Raw genomic sequence first — 25846 nt, 5'->3', positions numbered from 1 at the left:
GATATGATGAATATAGTATCCATATCTGCTTACCCATCTCAGATACGGATACGAAAATGGATATACCTCAGTAAGAAAAATTCATATTCATATGCGCTAAAATCGGATACAGTTACGGATATATATGCGGATACAACACGTATATGAGAAAACTAGATAGTATTGAGAAAAACACGGTTCATGTGATACAAAAGAGTTCGTTAATATGTTCATTGTAACTTAAGATTAGACATCTTGATCATTAAAATTAGCCATAAATCCATAATCTAAGAATCAAAACTATCGTAAGAGTATGACTAATATATATTATGATATTTAGGAAACGGATATAGATACTTCACTACAAAATCATATTCGTAACCATATCCTATTGGTTATAGATTTGAGTAACCATATTCGTATCCTAATAAATACGGTTATAGATATTTTCTCGGATATAAGGAAGGTAATGAGGTGGAAATTGGATTAGGTGATTAGTATTTGTGTTTTGTATTGTTTTAATTGATAATACCAATATATGATAGATCATTAAGTGAGCAAGTTTGTTTTTTTCCTTATTATCAAACATACTGGAAACCAAATTTTGTGTATCTTTGACATTTCTTTATTGACATTCTTTTTTATGATGAGCTTCAATATATGTACATCTATTTTTAAAGTTTTGCTTTTTAATTGTCATAATGTAAACTTTAATGTTGTCTCTATGAATATTTACAATATCACAGGATGATGGAGAATATAGAAAAGTATGCATATGGGGGTAACAGTACTAGATACTTTCAAGTCACTTCAACACTAGATCAACAATCGCAACATTACTCTCGTTCTCAAGGGGTACACGCTCTTGGAAACCCCTATGTTTTTTGTCGTCTTAGAGATTCGCCTAATCAACAATTCATGAATGCCAATATTGGTGGAACTCCTATTGGGTTCCCACCCATAAATTTGACCCAACAAATCATACGATCACAAAGCTCCCAGAATAATGCTTCACAAAATTCAATTTCAAGTCTTGAGGTTAATTCTCCTTCAAAAGATGGAAAACATACGAATGAAGGGAAGAAACGAAAGTCAACCGGGAACAAAGACACTCTGACAGGAGGGAAAAAATGTACTAGTAACAAAAAATGGAAACCTCCATATATTGAGGCATTAATTTCTTGCTTGGTGGAACTTGCTAATAATGGTTATAAAGTGTATAAGACATTTAAAGCCCCTGCTTTCAAAAAGGCCGTTGAGCATGTGAATTCTCTCTTTGGAGAAAATTATACTACATACAATGTCGAGAACCACTTACGAACCCTCAAAGATAAGTGGAAACTTATTTGTGAAGCAAAAAAACTTAGTGGAGCCGGATGGGATGAAGAGAGTAAGATGATTACACTTGATACCACGACATATGCTGAGCTTATCGAGGTATATTATTTTCTTAATCTTGTCCACCAAGTTAATTCAAAAATTTCTTTTTGATATATTACATTAAAAAGCTCTAATTTTCTTATAAACAGAGACATCCAAAATACAAGCCTTATTTGAATTGTCCAATTCCAAGATATGAAGAGCTTCGCATTATTTGTGGGGAGGATCATGCTACTGGAGAATTTAGAGAGACAAGTTATGACCCTGACATTGATAAAGAGATTCTAACTATCAATATCGATGAAGATGATCTTGTAGATAGTCCTGGTATTAATGGAGTTCGTGTATCACAATTCAACGGAGTGGACCCTCCGAGCATTTCTGTCAAGCCAGGAACTGTAAGTGGTAAATCGTCTCGTCCAGTAAAGAAGAAGAAAAGGGAGGACTCCCATATAATTATTGGTGAGAAACTTGTGGAGGAAATGGGAAAGGTAGCCACTGACATTGTTGGTTTGAAGGAGCAAACTTGGGTTGAGGTTCTTGCTGATAAGGTTTTTGGTTTTCAAGATATTTCCATAGATAATCTTGAACTGGTTTTCGATGAATATTACAAGAATGAAGATGAAGCGAAGGCTTTTATGGTATTATCCGAACCAATATAGAGAAAGAGGATTCTTAAAGTGTTGGAGAGGATAGGTAGGTGACCAATTTTGGACAACGCTCAGAGAGGAACTACTAGTTTCAGAAACATGGATAACACCCCTTAATAAATGGTTCTCATTTAAGCTATTTTTCTAGTATGAATAGTCTTCCTAAAATTTGCACTTTATTATTTTATTTTAAACTTAATGATACTGGTTTATTGTCAATTATGCATGTTGGACTTTGATATGAATTGAGCTTACAATAAGACTACGATTCTTATTTATTTTAGTTAATTTTTAATAGCACTTTCTTTTTGTCAGCTCAATATATTTTTTGTGGATGTTTTTTTTCTTTTTTCTTTTTGGTGCCTAATTGTTGGTTTATCAAAGTCATTTCTGTAGCATGGATTCAAAGTCAAATAAATGCTCTAGGCAAATTGGATAAGTATTGGATGTGGAGGCAAATTTGTGAAGGCTATAGATATGTTGCTCTTTTGATCAGTAATAATACATAATCAGTTATTGGGCTACACCAAGCGTGATTTCAGTATACTGTGATGATTTGTTGTTGATCTTATAGTCGGTCATTGCTCACTGTCAAAAATCCTTTGGGGATGATTAACTTTCCGAGAAATTACTTTGTGTTCTCTTTGAAGTTATAGTCGTTCTGATGGCTTTCATTTATTAAATGGCTTTCTTTTTTTAATAAATTCAACAGATATTTAATGTGCTTGTTGCAATTATGCTGCACGTCTCATTATCCTCGTACTGTGTTATTTATCTGATGATTTACTTTCACTCATTTTCTTGTTATTGCACGAAATAGCATGCATAAGAAACTGAAACCCTCGTACTTGACCAGTTCCATAGTTTATTATGTTTCTTTCTTGTTTGCTGCGGATGCTCCCTTGTTATCCTCAGTGTTTCGTGTCATACCTCTTGATCCAAAAATGGTAAGATTACCTTTATTATATATCAAGCAAATCAACTATGAATTTTGGTCTCTTCAATTGATGGCAACAACAGTTCTATTTCCATTTCAATGACAATCCAAACAAGAATAAAATGGAAGCAACAGTATTAATTACTTCCAAGTAATATTTCAAATATTATCCAAACAAAAAATAAATAAATGAAGAGGAAGAAGTTCTACTTCCATTACTTCTAAAAATATATAAAACAAACAAAAAAAATGCTATTTCCATTACTTCCTACTTCATAGTTTTGAAAGTTACTTCCGTAATCTACTTCTTACTTCTAATACTTCCATTATCCAAACGGGTCCTTAGGTTCTAGCCATCCCCAATCCCCATCCAGAAAACGCTTTAGTCTGGAAAAGAATCATGTACGGTTTCTACTGTGAAAATCATGTAGGGTAGAAGAAAAGGTTATATGTGTTTTTATGTTTTTATGTTTTTATTTTATTTTCATTTTATTTTTTAAGGAATACATGCTTCTTTTAATTTATAGTTGATGATCATGCTGATTATTATTTTGCTGGCCAAGTCATGAGTGCACATCTTTTCACGGTCAAGTTGAACTTTGTCAAAATCTCTATGTTCAAGATCATATATCTCTACGTTCCAGCACATCTCATTCATCTTTTTGGAAAGCTGTATTATCTCATAAAGATGCTTTTATGCATAACATAAGATGGCATTTAGGAACTAGAGAGAGAATAAGATTCTGGGAAGATAAGTGGCTTGATTCCAACAGTTTAGCAAATCTATTTCCACAATCATACAAGTTGGCTCTTTCTTCTAATGCTTCCGTCAAAAGTTAAGGTTTTTTCAACCATCAATTCTGGAATTGGCATTTATTGATGAGAAGAAGTATCCTCCCTTGTGAGAAAACAAAGAAAATTGATCTTTTGAATCTTATTAAAGATTCACAACCTTCAAATAACCTTGATCATGCAGAATGGTCTCTAACTACAAATAAACAGTTCTCTGTCAACTCTCTTTATAATTTTCTTAATGAGAGAGGTGTCTCAAGTCCTATCTACAAAGTTATCTGGAATCCCCTTGTTCTATCAAAAGTTCGTATCTTCCTTTGGTTACTTACTAAAAACAAACTGCACACAAAGGAGGTTCTTCTTTCCAAAGGTTGGCAAGGTGACACTACCTGTTCATTCTGCGAATTAGAACTGGAATCAACAGAGCACTTGTTCTTCTCATGTCCAGTAACAAAAGTAGTATGGCAGCACTTCATAAACTACAATCTTCCATTCACTTGGCCGACAAATTGGGCTGACCTTTTGCTTACCTTAGAATCAGTTCATGGGTTGAAAGGATATATGTGGCGCAGTATATTTGCATCGGTTTGCTGGAGTATATGGAGATCAAGAAATAATTCTATTTTTGATTAAAAACAGTTTTCTATCAAGTCCATTATTAACTATGCAATATCGTCATTATATGATTGGATAGGTACTCAAAGTGGATCTGCAGCACATAAGATACAAGCTAAGTTGGAGGAAGACCCAATCCGTAGATGCGTTTGACTTATCTAAAAGAGACAGGAGGAAAATTTTGTTTTTATGTATAGAAAATACTTTTGTTTTCTTTAGTTTTTTGTTGATTGGGCTATAGAAATATTAGTTTCTTGATGCTATATATATGGCTGGCTTTGGTTCTTTCTTATATCTGTGTCAACGGTGAATAACGGCAAGGCCCTCTCTTCACCTTCATGGATGTTTGAAAGAAGAAAGTCATATATCTCTAGTGTTAAGAAACTAGTATTTCTATCTTCCAATTCTTGGATACAATTCGTATCATGTTTTTTGTAAAACTTGTCTCTTAATACAAATGACAGGGTATATCCCTTCTTTTTGCTCAAAAAAAGTTGAACTTCTTCATTCTCTATTGTATTCATAGAGAAGACTATATAAGTTTAGTTTCACACTTATTCTTTTCACCCACTCAAATGGTAACTTATTGAATTAGTTCCAACTTAAACTTCACAAATCCCCTGCTAGGTTTGGAGGGCTTTTCAGATAGCCCTAAATTTTAAAAATATCATTAAACCCCCTTGCTTTAGACAAAAAACCATATGTTTTCTTCTTTTTCTCCGCCTAACCCCCTAGTGGTGTTTATATAAACTTGTAAATGACAAAAGATATCATTTTCAAATTAACACTTAAATTATTAAAATTAAATTAAATTAAATTAATTGGAAGCTTGGCTGGCAGGGGTAATCTCAAACATCGGATCACACTTAAGGAAGTTTTAAAACTATTACCGCATGTAATTGTCGCGTGGTGTTAGGGGGTGTTTGTTTAGGTGTAAGTGAAAATTGTAAGTACGAAAGTCACTTATTTTTTAGATTTAACTTGTTTGTTTTATTAAAAGTCATTATGAAAGTGATATAAAAAAAGTATCCACGTAGGATTTTTTTTTGCAAGTTCAACTTCCCCTATAAAACCGCAGAAGTGAGCCGCAAGAGAAAAAAATGAGGCCCACGTCACATTAAAAAAATTATAATAACACATATATTAATTGCTTTCGTCTTCAACAACCTTATCCTCTTCTATTTTCGCTCGCGCCTCGCCTCTTCCCCGTGAAATTTTACCCCATTTTTTACCTCTTTAGAAATAATCCCACCAATTTTCCCCGCGTTTTTTTTCCAAAAAAAATTTCCCTCCATATAATTGATCCAACTATATTTGTGTTGATTTCTAGTATAAAATCTACATTTTTTGTGAGATCAAGCTAAAAAATTAAGCGGTGCGGTGAAGTTGAGGATTTTTGCCTGAGATCCTTAAGAGAGGTAAGAATTTTCTCTTGATCAATGTGTTGGAGATCGTTCTCCTCTTTGATTTCTCACTCTTTCTCCGCTTGCAGATCAGATTCATCATCGTCAAAACTGCAGGTTAGGGTTTCACTCTTTCTTTGTTGCGTTTGTTAATTAGTATGTCGTTGTTTCTCCCTTGAATTTGTAGATTATTGTTGCATCGGTCATTTAGGAGTTTAGATTGATGAATTTGGGTTTGTGATCTCTGGGATTTGTTCTACTACTATTGTTTACTGATTTCTAGGGTTTGGCAAGGGATTCAGATCAATAAGATACTCGTGAAAACTTATATTCTTAATTTTGTCTCTAATCATTACTATCGATTAATTAAGCCAAGGCAGCAGCGTTTGTAAATAGAGGTCTTTTGCACCGTCATGTTTTTTATTTTAGCTAAACCGAAGCCGCCCGCGCCCCGCCAAACAGTCTGTGAAATAAATTACACCGCGACCTGTTTTTGGGCAGTATGTTACCATGTCTAACCCGCTGATATGACAGTCAAGTCCCGCGGCACACCGAAGAAAGACCAAGAGCACTTTGCTCTCCAACAGATGGTGCTTGTATCATTATAATATGATCACGACTTTCTTTCCATAGTGAAATCCAATCCAATTGTGAGTTTGGATCTTTATGTTTGCAATGGATTAGATTTATGTTTACAATGGATTAGAAGTTACTTGAACTAAAGTGTTGATGTACAGTAATGATTTCGTAATCGATTTTGTGCTAAAAGGTTTCTTTTCTTTTTTTCTTTTTTTCTTTTTTTTTTGATCTCACATGCGAAAAGGGGAAAAAGTCTACTACATTAAAGAAGATATAAAGATCATCGAGCCACATGTTACTTCGTAAATTCGTTCACCTTGGTTTTCTTCAAAATAGCTGTAATAGTCAGATAGTATCCGATCTATCAATTTGTCATGAACTCATGGTCTAGAAAAAAATATTGACATCTTTTTCTCTGACGTTCTACTCTTTTTTACGAGATAAAATCTGATGGTATGCTTTGTTTTACTGGATAAGTGCAATGAATAATATGTATATCGAAACGATAACTTTTTCTATGATTAATCTTCAAATTTGATAAAGTAAAGAAAACTAGTGTGTGCTACCAATTTACAATGACATATTACGATGCAAATTCATGAATCTTCAAATTTGAACTAATTACTTACATTATAACAGTTATGTTATTCTTATTTTCAACTTATGTATAAATTATATTCTTATTTTCTGTTTGCTTAATTGATATAGATGGATCGCAAAACTCAACATCGTCTTTTGTTACAACGGGCAGTAGCAGCTTATGCATGAGAAACTTGTGTAGTAGCATACTATATTTTTTTTCATATTAGATTGTAAGGACCACATTTGTCGAGAACCCTCTATGTACAGAGATCTACTTAGGAAAGTGCATATGCATAGAATATTTTATGGCGGGAATACAACATGCATATATTACCTTAGAATGGCTCCTGTTCCTTTCTTTAGACTAGCAAGTATGTTGAGAGATAAAGGATTATTAAAAGACACTATAAATGTATCCATTGAGGAACAGCTAGCAATGTTTCTTCACATAGTCGGACATAATGTAAAGAATAGGGTAATGAAGATTGAGTTCTACGATCAGGGGAGCCAATTAGTCAATATGTCAATTTTGTATTGCACGCTATTTGTGGTGTGAGAGATTTATTTGTACGACAACCTGGTTATGAAACGCCAGAAGAGATCACTTCCTCCTCAACTTGGTTCCCATGGTTCAAGGTAAATTCTATTCTATGAAATATGAGAAGTAAATATAAAATAACTTTATACGTTGAAATTGATACATTAACAAAATATATTGAATCTAAATAGGATTGCATTGGTCTCATTGATGGTACCCATATCGAAGTTAGTGTTCCAGAGGAAATTGCTATTCAATTTATAGGAAGAAATGGTGGGACTACCCAAAATGTTCTTGCAGCATGCTTGCCTAATAAGCAATTTACTTATGTTTTGGCCTGTTGGGAGGGATCTACGACGGATTTCACTGTGCGTTGTCTTTAGAACCACCAATGGGTCTAAAAGTGCTACCATGTATATAAAGAACATAGTCAAATATTTTAAAATAAAATATTATATCACTAATGATATATTTTATTGAAATGTAGGCAAGTATTATCTTGTTGATGCAGGCTATACAACAATGCTGGGGTTTATTGCTCCTTATCATGCAGTGCGATATCATTTGAGAGAACAACATAGCAGAACACCCAAAAATTCTAAAGAACTTTTTAATTTGAGGCATTCAAGTCTTCGAACAAAAATTGAGGCTGCTTTTGGGATATTGAAAAATAGGTTCAAAATCTTATGCAGTCGTCTATTCTTTCCTCTTGAGACTCAAATTGATATAGTTCTCGCATGTTGTGTTTTGCATAATTATATCGTACATAATGATGATGATGACTATTTTGCAAATTTAGCATATGAGAATGAAGCTAGTGAAGAAGCGCTCTATAGTGAAACTCAATCCTATGCAACCAATCTCACTCAACGTGAGCAACGAGATCAGAATAGAATGTGGAATGAGAAGAGAGAAAATATAGCTCAAGCAATGTGGCATAATTATTACCAAACTTATCAAACTGGAAACATGGAGGAGGGATAACTTACTACAAAAGAAGTAGTTTTTATTTTTGTTTATTCAATTGTCTGTAGTGCTTTTAGTGATATATTTTGAGCCGTTGCTTCAAGAATGTTATTTTCTTTTATTTTTGTCTTTAGAACAATGTAGGAATTTGGTATAAATATGTGATTATTTATCTTTTTGAGTTTAGTTAAATTAGATCAACATAATTTTTTATCTTTTCATGTTATATGATCAATAGTTTCATATGTAAAATTTATAATTATGTTCACTTGCTTAGGACATGGTTGGGGCTCCATATAAAAACTAATACCAATTGGAGTTAAGTCAAGATTCTACTGATTCTAGTCAAGGGATACCTGCATCTCTAAGTCAAATTGGAAGTCAAGCAAGTCCTTTTACATATATTCTCGGAGGAATCGGAGATTCCACATATCAAAATGCTTTGTATCATGCAATGTTTGTTGGTTCTCAAGAGATGATGAAACCACAATATAAGGAGCCAAATCATATTGAAGATGAAGAGGAAGGTAATGCTATCCCCGATGAACCTATTTCTAAGAAATACAAAAAGAGTAAAAATAAAACAAAAGAAGAAGGAGGTATGAAGGGCTGTGGAACTCCGAACAAACGCTGGAGCAAAGAGGAAAGTGGTTTTCTCTTGGAATTTCTCGCTGAACAAGCTACTAATGGAAACAAAAGGTAAAAAACATTCAAAAAGCCTGTTTTAATTGATACTGTTGCTGCTGTAAATAAAAAATTTAATTAAAGTTTTACACTGTTGAATCTAGAGAATCATCTTCGTAGCCTCAAAGCTAAGTGGAAGGATATTTGTCACTGTAGAGACAAAATAAGAGGCGCTGGTTGGGATGAGGATAAAAATTGATAATCCTCGACGATCTCACTGTTAGACCCCTAAGGTCGCTATGAAAGAACCCTAGAGGGGGGTGAATAGGGTTTATGCTAATCTAATCCGATTTAATGCTAATTAAAACTTACTAACAAATATCCTAGCAAATATGATATGTAATAAGATATATATGCAAGGATAAGTAAACTAAGCAAGGGCAAACAGTATAGTGGAAGAAATAAATAAGATGCAATATGCGATATAAGATGAACACAAAATTAAGTGCGCCAATGCAATCACAAATAAACGATATGTTCACGAGGTTCGGTCCCCATGACCTACGTCCCTGCTCCTCACCTCGAGGAGATCTCCACTATCACGACACAGCCGGTTTGGAAGCCGAAACTTCTCTACACACTCGGTTATCAAGTCAACTGACAACTCTCACAAAATCTCACAATGTACATACACAAGCTACAACCTCAAGTGTTGGTCCTCACGTATGGACTCCATCAAGTGCTCGGAATTATCACCTCTCACTAGGCCACTGATGCCACTCCTCTCGGATCGACTCCGTCCTCACCACACACTCCTCTTGGTGTACAAGTGTATTACAAGTGATCTCACGATAAGCACACAAATGTAAATTTATTCTCTACAATAGATGAGAACATAATGTAGGCTCACACTCAATGTCACACAAACCCCACAACCCAAATTATACAATGTATGCAAATACAATAAGCTCAATGGTTGTGTGTGTAAACAAAGAGTAAACAAAATTAACTAAACTCAATATAAACACTAGCTTAATAAATTGGTAATTAAACAATATAAATGTAAAGCTAGATTGAGTTTAGGAAAACTTCTCTATAGATAATAAGAGAGGGAGAAGAGTGAATGCTCAAACACCAAGGATGATCTCCACTTGCTCTTGTAAAATTCTCTTCACAAACAAAACTCTTAAACGCTTAAAAGCTTATTAAACAAACACTAAACAAAACTTAAACCCTTGTTAAAACTTTAATAAAACATTCTCTTGGATCATTTTAGAAGTATGAGGGCATGAGGTATTTATAGGCTCATGAAACAACCCCAAAAACCAAGAGAAAACAAGTAAAAAAACAAAAACCATCAAATCTGGAAAACTAGCCGTTATAGGCTGAAAATATCTGTTAAGTCGACTTATAAGTCGACTTATAGAGAGCTGTTGGAACGGTAACGGCAGTTTTGGAATTTTGCGTATCTAGTTTTGTAAAATCAATCAAAAATAGTAAATCAACTCTAAAAATTATGACATTTTGAGGGATGTTTCTAAACACGTATATAAACGAGTTACAAAAAGAATTTCTGAAATATAACTTCGAATTTATGAGAAATAAATATTTGAACACAGATATTTTAGATTCTAAAACTGCTGAAACACGCGATTTTGTAAAATCAATTTGACATAGTAAATAAACTCCAAAAATCATGAAATTTTTAGGGAAGCTTCTAAACATATGGATGAACATGTTAGAGAAATAATTTCTTAATTATAACTTCCCATTTGGGAGAAATAATTTATTTTGTAAACTGGTCAAAAATACATAACTGTGCAACACTTCATAAGTCGACTTATAAATGTTATAAGTCGACTTGCTTTGCTTGATATTCGACTTAGCAGAGGCAAAATGCACTTACTAGAGGAGTTCATAAGTCGACTTAACAGAGTTTATAAGTCGACTTAAAAACATGCACAGTCACTGTTCATGCTGAAAATCTGATTTTAAAATAGCAAATAAATTCCAAAAAACAATAGAATATGAAACATATAAAAGTGTATATGAAGATATATATTATTTCATATCTAAATAGCTAAACCAAAAACATATATGTATATATATAACTATATATATATATATAAAACCAAAACGTGTATGTGTGTATAGAATTGAGCTTAAAGTACTAACACACATAATATAAACTCATAAACTAAATATACCCAAGCTTGATCTTGATCTTCAATATGCTCTTCTTGGTACACTTGCGGATGAAGCTTGATCTTGAATCTTTAACTTGAATTGCATTTGCTTCACTCCACTATTCCGCCAACCTCCATTGGATATGATCGTAAATGTGCAATTCCATCCATCCTCCAACATGTTGTTTGTCTATAATAAATAAATAAACACAAATACTAGACAAACAATGTTAGAAGTAAAGTGTTTGTTAATCATCATCAAAACAAGAAGGCCAACAATCTCCCCCTTTTTGATGATGACAAACAATTTACAAAAAGAGATATATGCATGATAGGAAATTAATATGTAAATTAGAATTATCATGCATATAACCAAAACAAGATATACTCATAATATTTCTCCCCCTTTGACAACATCAAAAAGGGGATAAAAGATGAAAAGAGCGAAAGCTCCCCCTATTAATATGTATGGGTGAGTATAAAAATATATATATAGGGATTGCTCCCCCTATCAAAATGCCATATGGAGTGTATGCAATAAAGATCATGGCAAACATGTGAGCAAACATAAATATAAAAATATGCTAAACACAACTCACATGCAAAAGAATAATAAGAACACATGTGTATATATAACATCATGAAGGGTGTTACAAAGATTTTAAGATGAATATATACAAACCAAACATTTATCATTCTTGCCCCAAAGAGATAAAATGAGAATCCAAAAAGACATCGTTTGAAAAAAAAATGTTTATGAAGGAGGATTTATGAAGGAAAATAATTTGCTTATAGGTAGGGGGATCAAGAAAATAAATCATAAGTTTTCTTTGCTTAGAGATACAATGTATGGATTTATAAAATCAAAAGAAGGGAAAACATGAGGATCATGAAAAAAGTTTTCAAATGAAAACGAATCAACCAAATGAAATCATAAATCAACAATTTAAACCAAAAATGATGTTTGATCAATAAAGGAAGTTTTCTTTGTAGAACTTGATCAAACCACATATAGAATACATTATAAGGCACGAATAGATGATCCACGAACACAAACATATAAATATCATCATATAAGTGAAATATAATGAACTCAAAGCAACAAATCAAAACAAAATCTTTGACAAAAGAATTTCAAGAGAGGCAACAATATATCAAGCTCTTAAGCTTGTTCCAACCCATATAATCATTCTAGCATCCGGTAAACATGATTTGGGAATAAACACCCAATAAACCCCGAGGGGGGAGGGAGGGGGGGGGGTTTTACATAAATATAAACCTCTCATCAAAACAAAACCAATAATCGTGAAAACAAAAGAATTAATCAAAGAAAAAAATTATTTTTATATTCAAAGTTTTTAAAACACATTTTTCAAAACCAAGAAAAGGAAAAAGAAAAACACTAAAATTCTTGGTTTAAAATTAAATTTGTTTTGGTACCCAAGAATTTTTGGTACCAAGAGATTTAGGGACATGACCCCTATCAATAAAGCTCAAAGCCCTAGGGGTATGAACCCTCTTAGGCACATTTGGTGCACTAACCCGGTCATAACAATAATTGCTCAAATGACCCTTCCGATTGTAATTTGTGCAATGAAAGAGACTCATTTGTTTTTGTGGACCATATGCTCGTGCGCGGGAACCATTTGCAAACAAAGATTGTCTTTTAAAATTATTTTGCAAATGAGAAACATTATCAAACAAAGGTGGTTTACTTGGAAAATTTGGCAAGTTTGAATATTTTTTCAAATCATAACAAAACTTCGCCAAACGGCCAAATCTACCACAAATATCACATTTAAAAATATGTGGTCTACTAGAGACATTTGGCAAATGTGATTTTCTTTTCAAATCAAAACAATATTCGGCCAAATGACCAAAACAACCATAAAGATCACACTTGAACACACTAGCATGCTTATGATGAACTTTGTGAGAATGAGCATGTGAATGTATAAGTGTACAAGATGAAGAAGCTACATGAGATGCACAAGGAGCATTAGCATTCTTATGTTTGTGTGCATCATAGAAAAATCTATCAAAATGGCCTTTACGACCGCAATTTGTGTATTTGTAGACTTTGCTATACATGTGTGCATGATGAATAGGATGTTTAGATGTTTTAGCATGAGACTTAGCACACATGTTCATAAGCTTATCATGATTAACAATACATGTTTTAAGGGTTGAATCTAAAGATGATATGCGATCCTTAACATGATTCAACTCATCATTATGCATACAAGTATTGTTATTAGAAGTAGAACATATATAGTTATTTATAAAAGAAGCAGTATCATTTTGTATGTTCTCTACTTCTAACATGGTATTATTTTTAACATGAGATAAGCTAGTGATGGATGAGGTTAATTTATCATTTTCCAAATTTAACATATCATTGTTTTCTTTAAGCATAATATTTTCTTTTGCAATGACATCAAATTTGGAACCTAGCAACTCATGATCAGATTTCAAATTAACATGCTTGCTTTTTAAATCTATAAAATTATTATGCAACTTAGTGTAGGCATGCATTAATCTATCATATGCACAAGCGAGTTCATTAATGGATATATCACTATCGAATTCCGAATCGCTTACTACACTAGGGCTATCGTCTAGTGGTCGTGTGCACGATGAAGATGAAGCTCCACATGAATTAGAAGCGGAATCCTCCAAAGCTTGTCGGATTGCCTCCAAATTCCCTTGATGTACTTCTATAAGTTTCCACAATGTGTAAGCACTATCAAAAGAATCAAGCTTGTTAGAAAAGGATAAGCCAAAAGCATCAATTAGAAATTCTAACAAAAGCTTGTTCATAGTAAACATCTTTTTATCATGATTACTCCACTTGGATTTCTCCAATGTGGGCACAATATAAGTATCCTCAATAACTTCCCATAAATCAATATTTTTAGATCTAACAAATAGTTTAAATCTAACACACTATTAGTCATAGGGAAAATTATTAATTCTAGGAGCAACATTAATGACATAACCAAGACTAGGTGCACTGTGCATGTTCATGATATAAATTACATGCAAGGAAGATACAAATAATCTCAAAATAAGATTAGCACAAAAAGATAACTTAGATCTTTAACTCAAGGCGATTAGACCTTAAATCAAAGAGCGCCAAGCTCTGATACCAATTGTTAGACCCTAAGGTCGCTATGAAAGAACCCTAGAGGGGGTGAATAGGGTTTATGCTAATCTAATATGATTTAATGCCAATTAAAACTTATTAACAAATATCCTAGCAAATATGATATGTAATAAGATATATATGCAAGGATAAGTAAACTAAGCAAGGGCAAACAGTATAGTGGGAGAAATAAACAAGATGCAATATGCGATATAAGATGAACACAAAATTAAGTGCGTCAATGCAATTACAAACAAACGATATGTTCACGAGGTTCGGTCCCCACGACCTACGTCCCCGCTCCTCACCTCGAGGAGATCTCCACTATCACGACACACCCGGTTTGGAAGCCGAAACTTCTCTACACACTCGGTTATCAAGTCAACCGACAATTCTCACAAAATCTCACAATGTACATACACAAGCTACAACCTTAAGTGTTGGTCCTCACGTATGGACTCCCTCAAGTGCTCGGAATTATCACCTCTCACTAGGCCACCGACGCCACTCCTCTCGGATCGACTTCGTCCTCACCACACACTCCTCTTGGTGTACAAGTGTATTACAAGTGATCTCATGATAAGCACATAAATATAAATTTGTTCTCTATAATAGATGAGAACACAATGTAGGCTCACACTCAATGTCACACAAACCCCACAACCCAAATTATACAATGTATGAAAATACAATAAGCTCAATGGTTGTGTGTGTAAACAAAGAGTAAACAAAATCAACTAAACTCAATATAAACACTAGCTTAATAAAATGGTAATTAAACAATATAAATATAAAGCTAGATTGAGTTTAGGAAAACTTCTCTATAGATAACAAGAGAGAGGGAGAAGAGTGAATGCTCAAACACCAAGGATGATCTCCACTTGCTCTTGTAAAATTCTCTTCACAAACAAAACTCTTAAACGCTTAAAAGCTTTTTAAACAAACACTAAACAAAACTTAAACCCTTGTTAAAACTTTATTAAAACATTCTCTTAGATCATTTTAGAAGTATGAGGGCATGAGGTATTTATAGGCTCATGAAACAACCCCAAAAACCAAGTGAAAATAAGTAAAAAGACAAAAACCATCAAATCTGGAAAACTAGCTGTTATAGGCTAAAAATCTTTGTTAAGTCGACTTATAAGTCGACTTATAGAGAGCCGTTGGAACGGTAACGGCAGTTTTGGAATTTTGCGTATCTAGTTTTGTAAAATCAATCAAAATTAGTAAATCAACTCTAAAAATTATGAAATTTTGAGAGATGTTTCTAAACACGTATATAAACGAGTTACAAAAATACTTTCTGAAATATCTCTCCTCATTTGTGAGAAATAAATATTTGAACACAGATATTTTAGATTCTAAAACTGCTGAAACACGCGATTTTGTAAAATCAATTTGACACAATAAATAAACTCCAAAAATCATAAAATTTTTAGGGAAGCTTCTAAACATATGGATGAACATGTTAGAGAAATAATTTCTTAATTATAACTTCCCATTTGAGAGAAATAATTTATTTTGTAAACTGGTCAAAAATACATAACTGTGCAACACTTCAAAGTCGACTTATAAATGGTATAAGTCGACTTGCTATAAGTCGACTTGCTTTGCTTGATAAGTCGACTTAGCAGAGGCAAAATACACTTACTAGAGGAGTTCATAAGTTGAGTTAACAGAGTTTATAAGTCGACTTAAAAACGTGCACAAGCACTGTTCATGCTGAAAATCTGATTTTAAAATAGTAAATAAATTCCAAAAAATAATAGAATATGAAACATATAAAAGTGTATATGAAGATATATATTATTTCATATCTAAATAGCTAAACCAAAAACATATATGTATATATATAACTATATATATACAAAACCAAAACGTGTATGTGTGTATAGAATTGAGCTTAAAGTACTAACACACATAATATAAACTCATAAACTAAATATACCCAAGCTTGATCTTGATATTCAATATGCTCTTCTTGGTACACTTGCGGATGAAGCTTGATCTTGAATCTTTAACTTGAATTACATTTGCTTCACTCCACTATTCCGCCAACCTCCATTGGATATGATCGTAAATGCGCAATTCCATCCATCCTCCAACATGTTTTTTGTCTATAATAAATAAATAAACATAAATACTAAACAAACAACATTAGAAGTAAATTGTTTGTTAATCATCATCAAAACAAGAAGGCCAACACTCACTTATAAAACTTATGTGTTGGTATGTTGTCTAACCTCAATCCAAAGCTTATTTTTTTCTACTGTTAATATATAAGATAACTTTTGCCAGGTTTGCATAGTTTTATCTGTCACATGCTTTTTCCTACTTATTCTTTCCTAATGTTAACATATGAGATAACTTTTGTCAGGTTTGCATTGTTTTATTTGTCACATGCTTTTTCCTACTGTTATTTTTTCCCACTGTTAGCATATGAGATAACATATGATATCTATCTTAGACCGAAATCTGATATCTTAATGTTAGCCTTCTGAATTATTTTATGCTTGTTAGGCTTGTGAAGTACCTTCAAGTCCTTGTGATAAACCCCTCTGCTGCGACAATAACTAATAGCATCAATTAGTTGTTGAAAAATTCTTCGACCTTCACGTTCTGGAAGTTTTCATTTTATAAGCACTTAGCTTTAACTTGTTGGAGATCATCACATGCTTCTCAATTAAGTTTGAAGTATTTAACTGCTGCATATTAGGATGTAAGTAGCTCATTTAGTAATGGTCTGGTTTTCTGTTCTTATAGTTGAGGTAACTGACAAAATTCCCATGAGTAATGTTATATACAAGTGTATTTCTTTTAATATGGTTGATAAATATGTTGTATTAAGGTGCTTGTAAGTTTCTTTTCAATATTAAACTTTCTCATAAATATAATATCTAAATTTATTTGTCATATTGCTTTCAGGCTCATGAAACAAGAAGGGCATATCTCAATTATCCTATTCTATTTTATGAGGAGATGAAGATTGTATGTGGGGAGGCTTTTGCCACTGGATCATTTAGAAAGAATATATATGATTCATTTGGAGACCATGGCGGATCCAGTAACAATGACATTAACGGTGGATTTCTGATAACAATGACTGATGATGGTGATGTCACTGATGGTGCTAATGAAAAGTAGAATGTCAATAAATGGTAGAACTCCTCAAAAAAATTGTAAGAAGACTAAGCATCCAAAGGAGAAGAAATCAAATGATTCAAGAAATGATGTCCAAGAACTAAAGGAAGGTCTTACTTTCATTGCCAAAGCAATTGAAAACGCTACGCCTGATTATTGGAGGCTTAAACTTAATAAGGTCATCATGGCTATTGAAAGGTACAACGAGGATGATTTGGATGCCATTTTTTAGCATTATGCAGATAGTGAGCATAAAGCGTTAACATTCATTGCAAAGCCTCCTACAAGATAAAAGAAGATTGTAAATGAATATATCAAAAACATGAAGGGCTTTAGCAAAATATGAGTTAGTATGTTTCCTATAGTAGTACAATGAGTTAGTATGTTTCTTACAGTAGTACTAGTTTGTTTGAAAGTAACCTGTAGTTTAGCTAGTAGTACAATGAGTTAGTATGTTTCTTACAGTAGTACTAGTTTGTTTGAAAGTAACCTGTAGTTTAGCTTGTGGAATTACTTTAGAGTTGATCACTTACAGTAGTACTAGTTTGTTTGAAAGTAACCTGTAGTTTAGCTTGTGGAATTACTTTAGAGTTGATCACTATTTACTTCAATTTAAAACTCTTTTCTATTTATTTGGGGTTTGATAAGTAGTATTAGTTGGTTTGGGAACTTTATTATCCTATGAATGAAATTGTAGTTTTTATTTTGAATACTATTCTCATCATCTTTGGTTGCAGCTATGGTTTGAAATATATCAATGGCTTTGTTGTTTTCATTGAAGATAAGTAATTGGGTTATTTACATTTTGTACCTTGGATGTTCTTTGGTTGCAGCAAGTATTATCTTTGTGATCCTCGTTCCCATTTGCTAACATTAAAAAAGGATCATTACGCTAATATTTATTAATGATTTTTCTGCTAAAATTTTATCAGTGAGATTATTATACTAGAACTATTCATGATGATTGTATAGTTTTGGGTATATATGTTTTAGGATTTATTTATTTTGTTAAATTACTGTTTATGACAACATGATGTCGGTCCTGGATATGGTACAAAAATAAATAGAGATGGGAAGCAATTTATATAAAAACATGATTTTTAATATATAATTAAATTAAAATAATGTTGTCACATCATCCTCACTTTTCTACTTTCAACGATAACTAATTTTTGTAAACAAACAATGTATGCCAATTGTATGCTGACTTGGATGCGTTAACCCACTTCAAAAAAAAGTCACTTTCATACTTTCAACTCACTTACAACTAAACAAACACTCCCTTAGTTACAGAAAATAGGGGTTACATGGTGGTGTTTCTAAAAGTTAGGGGGTTCTATAGAAAAACGGCAAACTTCTCCGGGTTTGCTGAAATTCAGCATTCCATCTCTGCCTCTACTCTGTTTGGGTCCCAGTAGCCCAGGTCCCACATCCACCTCCTCAAGACAAAAAAATGCATGCCAGCCAATTTCCAGCCCAGAGCGAGCGGCCCGCCTCAAGACAAAAAAATGCATGCCAGCCAATTTCCAGCCCAGAGCGAGCGGCCCGCATCCAATACTCCTAGCCCACACCCAAACGCGTTCAGTTGACTTGACTCTCTCTCTCTGTGTGACCACGTCGCTTGCCGCTCTGTATCCCACGGAGATTGCTTCACCTCTCCCAAGCTCCAACCAAATCCAATTCCATGGCGACTCCACGAAACCCTAGCAATCTCCTCCTCCTCCTCCTCCTCCTCCTCCTCAGTCTCTCCCTCTCCTCAGCTCTTTTCTCCCCGATCGACAACCACTTAATCGACTGCGGATCCGGGTCCTCACCCGCAACCCACCTCTGACTCCGAACCCGCCGCCTCCTCCTCCCGCCTCCTCTCTTCGGGCCCCAAGATCTCCGTCTCCGACCCAAACCCTAACCCTAATCTCCCCTCTCTCTACCGCACCGCTCGAGTCTTCACCAAGCCCTCGGCCTACGAGTTCCAGATCAGATCCAAAGGGACTCACCTCCTCAGGCTCCATTTCTACCCGTTCTCCGCTCAAAGATACAACCTTTCCTCCGCCCAATTCCACGTCACCGCTTCCGGCTTTGTCCTCTTGAAGGATTTCAGCTTCGGAACCCGTGGAGATTCTGCTGCTTTGCCCCAGTTGAAGGAGTATCTCGTCAATTTGGACTCCGGTAAGTTCGTACTCGCTTTCGTCCCTGCTGACTGCTCCTCCTTCGCCTTCGTCAACGCGATTGAAGTAGTTTCGGCACCGGAGGGTCTCGTTGCTGATGCGGCAAGGCTAGTGAACTTCGATAAAGTTGAGAACTTTGATGGTATCTCGAAGCAGGCTCTACAAACTCTTTATAGGATCAATGTGGGCGGTCCCAAAGTTACTGCTTTCAATGATACATTTTGGAGGAACTGGGTTCCTGACTCCGGATACTTGGTGTTGAATTCCGCTTCCAAGGATGTGATTTTTAGCGGAAAGATTATGTACCAGAAGTTTGGGGCGAGTCGAGAGGTCGCGCCCGATAATGTTTACAACAGCGCCAGGACCAGCCGCTCGAACATGACATGGAACTTTGCTGTTGATCCTGGATACAAGTACCTGATTCGGATGCATTTCTGTGATATTGCTAGTTTAGCTCTCAATGAGCTATACTTTGATATCTATATTAATGGATATTCTGCTTACCAAAATTTTGACATCTCTGATGCTACCGGACAAGTTCTGGCATCGCCTCACTATGAGGATTTCGTCATCGATGTGGGTAGCTTGGGCAATTTGAATGTTGTAGTTGGCCCTTCGAAGCTTACTGATCCTTCGAAGATTGGTGGGCTGTTGAACGGGTTGGAAATTATGAAGATGAATAACACCTTTGGCAGTCTTGATGGTGAATCTTCATTGGTTTTTGCTTTGGAGAATCAGAGAGCAGGAAGCTTTGCCGGGATTGTTCGCTCAATGGCTTGTTGGTTTGGTTTCATGAGCTTATCAATTGTTGTGCTCATGTTGGCATTGAGGTGGAGGGCAGAGAGGAGGGAGCCTTTGGCATGGTCACGGTTGCCTGTGGATGTTTTGGAGAGTGAATTGGTTAAAAGAAGTCCCCTAGTACCAGGTAAGTTTGTCTACTTTTGATTGAGTAGCTAAGGCCTTTGAATTGTTACTGTCAGATAGTAGTATGTTGTTGTGTAATGACTCTTGTTCCACTAAATGGCTTGTATGTACGACCTTAAGTTTTCGTATCTCTTCAAAATTTTGAGATAGTATGTTGTTGTGTAATGACTCTTATTCCACTAAATGGCTTGTATCTATGACTCTTATTCCACTAAATGGCTTGTATGTACGACCTTAAGTTCTCGTATCTCTTCAAAATTTTGAGAAGATTATATCCCTCGTCTTCGAATGATCTAGTGCGAAATTTTCTTGCTACTATTGTCCAAATGCGGTTTTATTTCAAAATTATGATGCTGTTGAAATTAAAATTTACACGTCAATTATGTTTGTCCGTAAAGGTGGCCACCCTGTCTCGATTATGAAATTGTATGTAGATCATTGTTTCTTAATAAGATGGAAAAACCTCCGACCCTCTACCTATTTAAGCATCTTCAGTTAAAATGTGGAATCTGATAACCTACACTACCGCAAGAACTCTTTGCTCTGCTTCCCACTGACATTTTTAAAGATGATCATAGATTGAAAGGATTAGTTAACTGTTCGATGGATCATATACTCGACAAACTACTAAGGAGTATTTTGATAGAAGTAGTAGCTTTGAGCTACTCTTTAGGCAATGTTCTACTTAAGGAAGTTGTGTGATTACTTAGGTGTACATACCCTAGGGTTGCTTTGAAGCATTCACATTGGTAAAGCTGTAGACTAAACATCAGGTTATAATGTTTAGGGGAATTATAAGCAAGCAAATAAGGTTTAGGGGTATTATATAGAAATGCTTTTCATCATTTCAAGATAGTAAGGGATCATGTACATTGAATATTTGATAATAATTAGTCTAGAGAAAATTTTATCAGATATACAATACTTTTGACTGCTGCCTTTGGCACTCTCCATCTCAACACCTTCATTACCATCGTAGTAGTGATCACTCTCATGAGACTTGTTGTCCGTGTCATTGTGATGGATACCAAAATTTCAAACTCCTTAGTAGATTTTTGTGCTTATGTTTATTGCAATATCGTTAAGATACTTTCCTCTCTATAATTAGAGGCTAAATCAGTATAATAAATTGGGGGTCAATGATAAAGTGCTCTAAAAGTCCCAGCCTTGGTCTGCACAAAAGCCCGGACATATCAAGACTACATTATGCTCACAGAAAACTCAAAATTGTACCTATCATTGATTGGCTAACAAAGATTTGATGGAGCATCAGAACCAGTTTCATACCAAAAGTCATGATTTCTTCCATACCATAAAAACTGTTGTGTGTCAAAGTTCTAATAATGGTTGTATGTTCGCTCATTTGCACATAGCCTTGATCATCATCATCTTCTTCTTCTTCTTCTTCTTCTTCTTCTTCTTTCTCTTCTTCTTCTTCTGTGTGTGCACGTGCGTACGCGTGTGTGTGTTGTGTTTGTGTGTGCGTGTAAGGCAAATATCTCCAAGTTGCATTAGAAAGTCTCTGATATTCTGTACATGCGGCTGCCAATACAAAAGAGGTTCATTACGATGCATCCGAAGTAGAAGTCCAATTACTGATATATGCACAGAACTGTTTCCCTAGCAATTTATGGGTTGAGAGTAATTGGATTTGGGTGTATATTGTTGATTTTTTCGTCACATGACATGAACCTTAGGCCCCGTTTGGCAAAGGGTTAAAGAGAAGGATTAATGTACTTAGCCCATTTGATAATCCGAATGACTAAATTATTAACTCGTTAAATAAGTTTTATTTTAGTCCTTATGATCAGTTTTAGTGTTTGGGAATAACAATGATTTTGACTATAAATAAGTTTTATTTTAGTCCTTATGATCAGTTTTAGTGTTTGGGAATAACAATGATTTTGACTATTTTCTTTATAATTAGAAGGGTTAACTCTTATTCCATCTAAATAGGAGTATTAGTAAACCCCTCATTTTGAGGGGTTAACTCATTTTAACCCCTCTAGAGGCGTTAACTTAACCCTTCTATATTTTTTTATGTTTGGCAAGTTATGGAGGGTTAACTCACTTTAATCCTTATATAGATTTGTTGTGTTTGGCAGTTAAGAAGGGGTTAAGTCTCCTTAACCCCTCACTTAAACCTTTGCCAAACGGTACCTTAGAGTGTAGGCGATAAAACTTTATATTTTAAAACAAAAATATGCATTAAAAATAATTCTTATGGGAACTTTGAATATTGATGAACGAATAATTGGGGAAGTATAAAGTATGAGTCTATTTAAATTGATAGAAAAAGATTTGACAGGTATAATGGTTTGAACAAAGTCCTTGGAGGAATAATGTTGAGGCTTATTCCGGCTAAATTCCATTTGCATAATGATAACTGGACTTGCCTTGATAGTAAAAGCAGTTTTTTCTTATCATAACGATGTGCCCTTGCAGCCTCTCTTGATCTCCAGAAAGACAGGAACACTTTCATTCCTATAGTTTTTTCTTTTTTTTTTTCTTTTTTCTTTGGTGTGACTAGTGAAACTTGACGTGGTTGATAAAATTTGGTAAATTGCAGAGGTGCTGGTAGTGTTGAACATTAGGTAGAGGCTTACGTTGGTCTATCTTAAATTTTAGTGAACACTGGTAAGGTAAGGGATTTTCTAATTTAGTGTAGTGTAGAGTTTATTACATTGAACTCAATAGTAAAGGCAAATATTCTAGTACCAAACTTTAGTAGAATAAGGATGTCTATCCTTCAAGAGTAACAGGTTGATTTTCCGATACAATGAGTGGATAAACTAGCTCAAGTATCATTTATTGATACCCCAAGAGTTGGTCTCACATCGGATATTGATTGAGTAATTGAATGATTTAAATGATGGGTCTCGAGAGCTAAGTGTAACCTTGACCAGTGAATTTTGGACTTCAAGAGTAACAGGTTGATTTTCCGATACAATGAGTGGATAAACTAGCTCAAGTATCTTTTATTGATACCCCAAGAGTTGGTCTCACATCGGATATTGATTGAGTAATTGAATGATTTAAATGATGGGTCTTGAGAGCTAAGTGTAACCTTGACTAGTGAATTTTGGAAGTGGATTGAGCCAAATTATGTTGCACTCAGTTGGTCCTAGGGCTTACATTGCACTAACAGGCCCGGAGGCGTGCCAATTTACATATATCATCTTCCCAATAAAGTCATGGATATTAACTTTATAATGGAGTTCTAGTGATTGGTACTAAACGAAGTTAACAAACAAGATTCAAAGTTGACCCTTTTGCATGAAAGCGTAAAATTATGTTACAATACATAGAGGTTGATAGATATTTATCAAACATGCTGAAAAGTAAAATACCGTATACCTTTCTTCAGTTGATATATTGAGCCCTGCATTCTCATATTTTTACTATTGAAATGAATGGAAATAGAATTTATATTATTTTTATGTGATGGCACTCAAAAATTGTGGCAAACCATGCTATTGCATATCTATTTTCTGAAGCAGGAAAAAAAAGGTGGAGGTTAAAATACACGGTTGCTGACCATAATTTCATTCATTCTTCTTCTTCTGTGTCTTGTCCTTTTTTGTGGGGGTTTTAAACTTCAAAACTGATTAAATGTTGATAGGACTTGGGAGATGCTTATTTCTCCAACGATGATGTAGTTTTTGTAAAGTAATAGCACATTCGAGATTATAGTACTTCATGTTAACATGGGGGTGAAAAGTATTTTTTGGTTAAACTGCACGTTTTACCTTCTCTCTTTCCTTTTAGGCGAAGTTTTAAACATAGGGGTTGTGCAACATGTGTATATAATTTCCTGGACTTTTTCTTAATTATGGTTCTGCCTGAAGTAAATTTCTTTCTTTCATTTTTGCTCTTTATTTTGTTGCTTGTTGCCTTCTTTGACTTTAGATTGATTCATGAATTAACTATCACTGGAGCATAATAATATGGATATCAATATCATGATAACATGAATGTACTGACACTATTCAGTTAGTTGTTGAGCTTACTCGCGTCAAACCACCCAAATGAAACAAAGAAAAGAGAAACAAAAAACATCACTTTGGGCATAGAATTGGATTTTGAGATAAAGTTGTCTGAATCATATTATTGCTTTGTTGGTAACATATCCAAATCCCACCCACAAAACCAAAACAAATGCAAGTGTATTTAGGATGCTACTCCTTGTTAGACAATCAAGTGAGGTATAATCACAACTATTATTTTAATATTCTTTTCATTGCAAACTTATGTATGAATACAAATTACGCATGTCTTCTAAAATTCCATGCTCTTCTTCACTGACAACACTAAAAAATAAGCTCGCTCCAAGGACATATTCATGTATTGATCGTGTGCTTCTTTGTGCGTCTAGAGCATGTCCATGTATTGATCGCGTGCTTCTTTTTTTTCATCTCTAGATGCATCTCTACCTTCAAATCATGTAAGAAAATGGTGTGAGGTCAACTAATGCGTAACTAATAGTCCTTACGAATTAAGTTCTTGCACAATAGTAAGGCTGAATTTGGATTATGGGAGCTGACAACCTTTTATTCAAAGAAATAGAGAAGAAATATTAAAATAAATTATCTTGATGGACAAATTTGGGAAGCTCAACCACATGATTCATGATTCGGAAAAAAAAAAAGCCAACACATTTGAGTATGTAACATAATTTTTCAAGCTACAAACTAAGAATAACTTTTCTCCCTTCCAAATCGTTCTGTGTAAATATAAGATTGATAAATTAGGAGGTCTTGGTATCATTATGCCATGATATATCGGAATGTAATCACAGCTAATTAAACATTTGCAATATAAATTGGAAATAATAGGTATGACGCGGTAACTCATTTTGCTAAACAAGCAACTGAGAGATAACCATGTGGTGATGTTCATCTTGCTTGCCACCTCATAACTATCATTTCCATATAAATTTTATATATAATAAGTCTTTGCAAAGAACTTCAATTATCTCTAATTGATTTCTTTAATTATCTCTGATTGATTTCTTTGATCTTCCTCCGTTTTATCTCGATCTGAATAGTAATCAAATGAATTGCTATCCGTGCAATATAAGGGTTCGATATTCTGAAGTTTGCATATTGCGCTAACACTAAGAGCATCTCCAACAGCTTCCCCAAAATTTTCTCCAAAATGGAGAAACAAAAGTCATATTCTCCAAATTATTTTTGCTCCAACTCCAACAGCTTCCCCATTTTGAAAAATCGCATTTATTA

At 34.3% G+C, this 25846-nt stretch overlaps 2 protein-coding genes across 2 annotated transcripts; both read left to right on the top strand.

The window, feature by feature from the left end:
* Positions 57-8439, top strand: LOC109839035. The gene is made up of 5 exons (XM_020407466.1): positions 57-70; positions 726-1416; positions 1509-2000; positions 7647-7794; positions 7943-8439. The coding sequence occupies exons 1-5, from the start codon at positions 57-59 to the stop codon at positions 8437-8439; spliced, it is 1842 nt and encodes a 613-aa protein (XP_020263055.1).
* On the top strand, positions 17702-20853 carry LOC109837846 (probable receptor-like protein kinase At5g24010). The gene is given in 3 exon segments (XM_020406212.1): positions 17702-17715; positions 19225-19338; positions 19340-20853. Coding segments are annotated over 3 exon segments (1416 nt in total). The 3' UTR covers positions 20628-20853.

Source organism: Asparagus officinalis, chromosome 4 (assembly GCF_001876935.1).
Source record: "Asparagus officinalis chromosome 4, Aspof.V1, whole genome shotgun sequence".
In the NCBI taxonomy this organism is placed as follows: domain Eukaryota; kingdom Viridiplantae; phylum Streptophyta; class Magnoliopsida; order Asparagales; family Asparagaceae; genus Asparagus; species Asparagus officinalis.
This window is presented reverse-complemented; position numbering and strand designations above follow the sequence as displayed.

What these genes read in the sequence shown, in the direction of transcription:
- LOC109839035 (XM_020407466.1), top strand. An exon ending in CATATGCTGAGCTTATCGAG is followed by an intron (nt 1,417 to 1,508) that starts GTATATTATTTT and finishes TCTTATAAACAG; the next exon opens with AGACATCCAAAATACAAGCC. An exon ending in ATGAAGCGAAGGCTTTTATG is followed by an intron (nt 2,001 to 7,646) that starts GTATTATCCGAA and finishes GAATCTAAATAG; the next exon opens with GATTGCATTGGTCTCATTGA.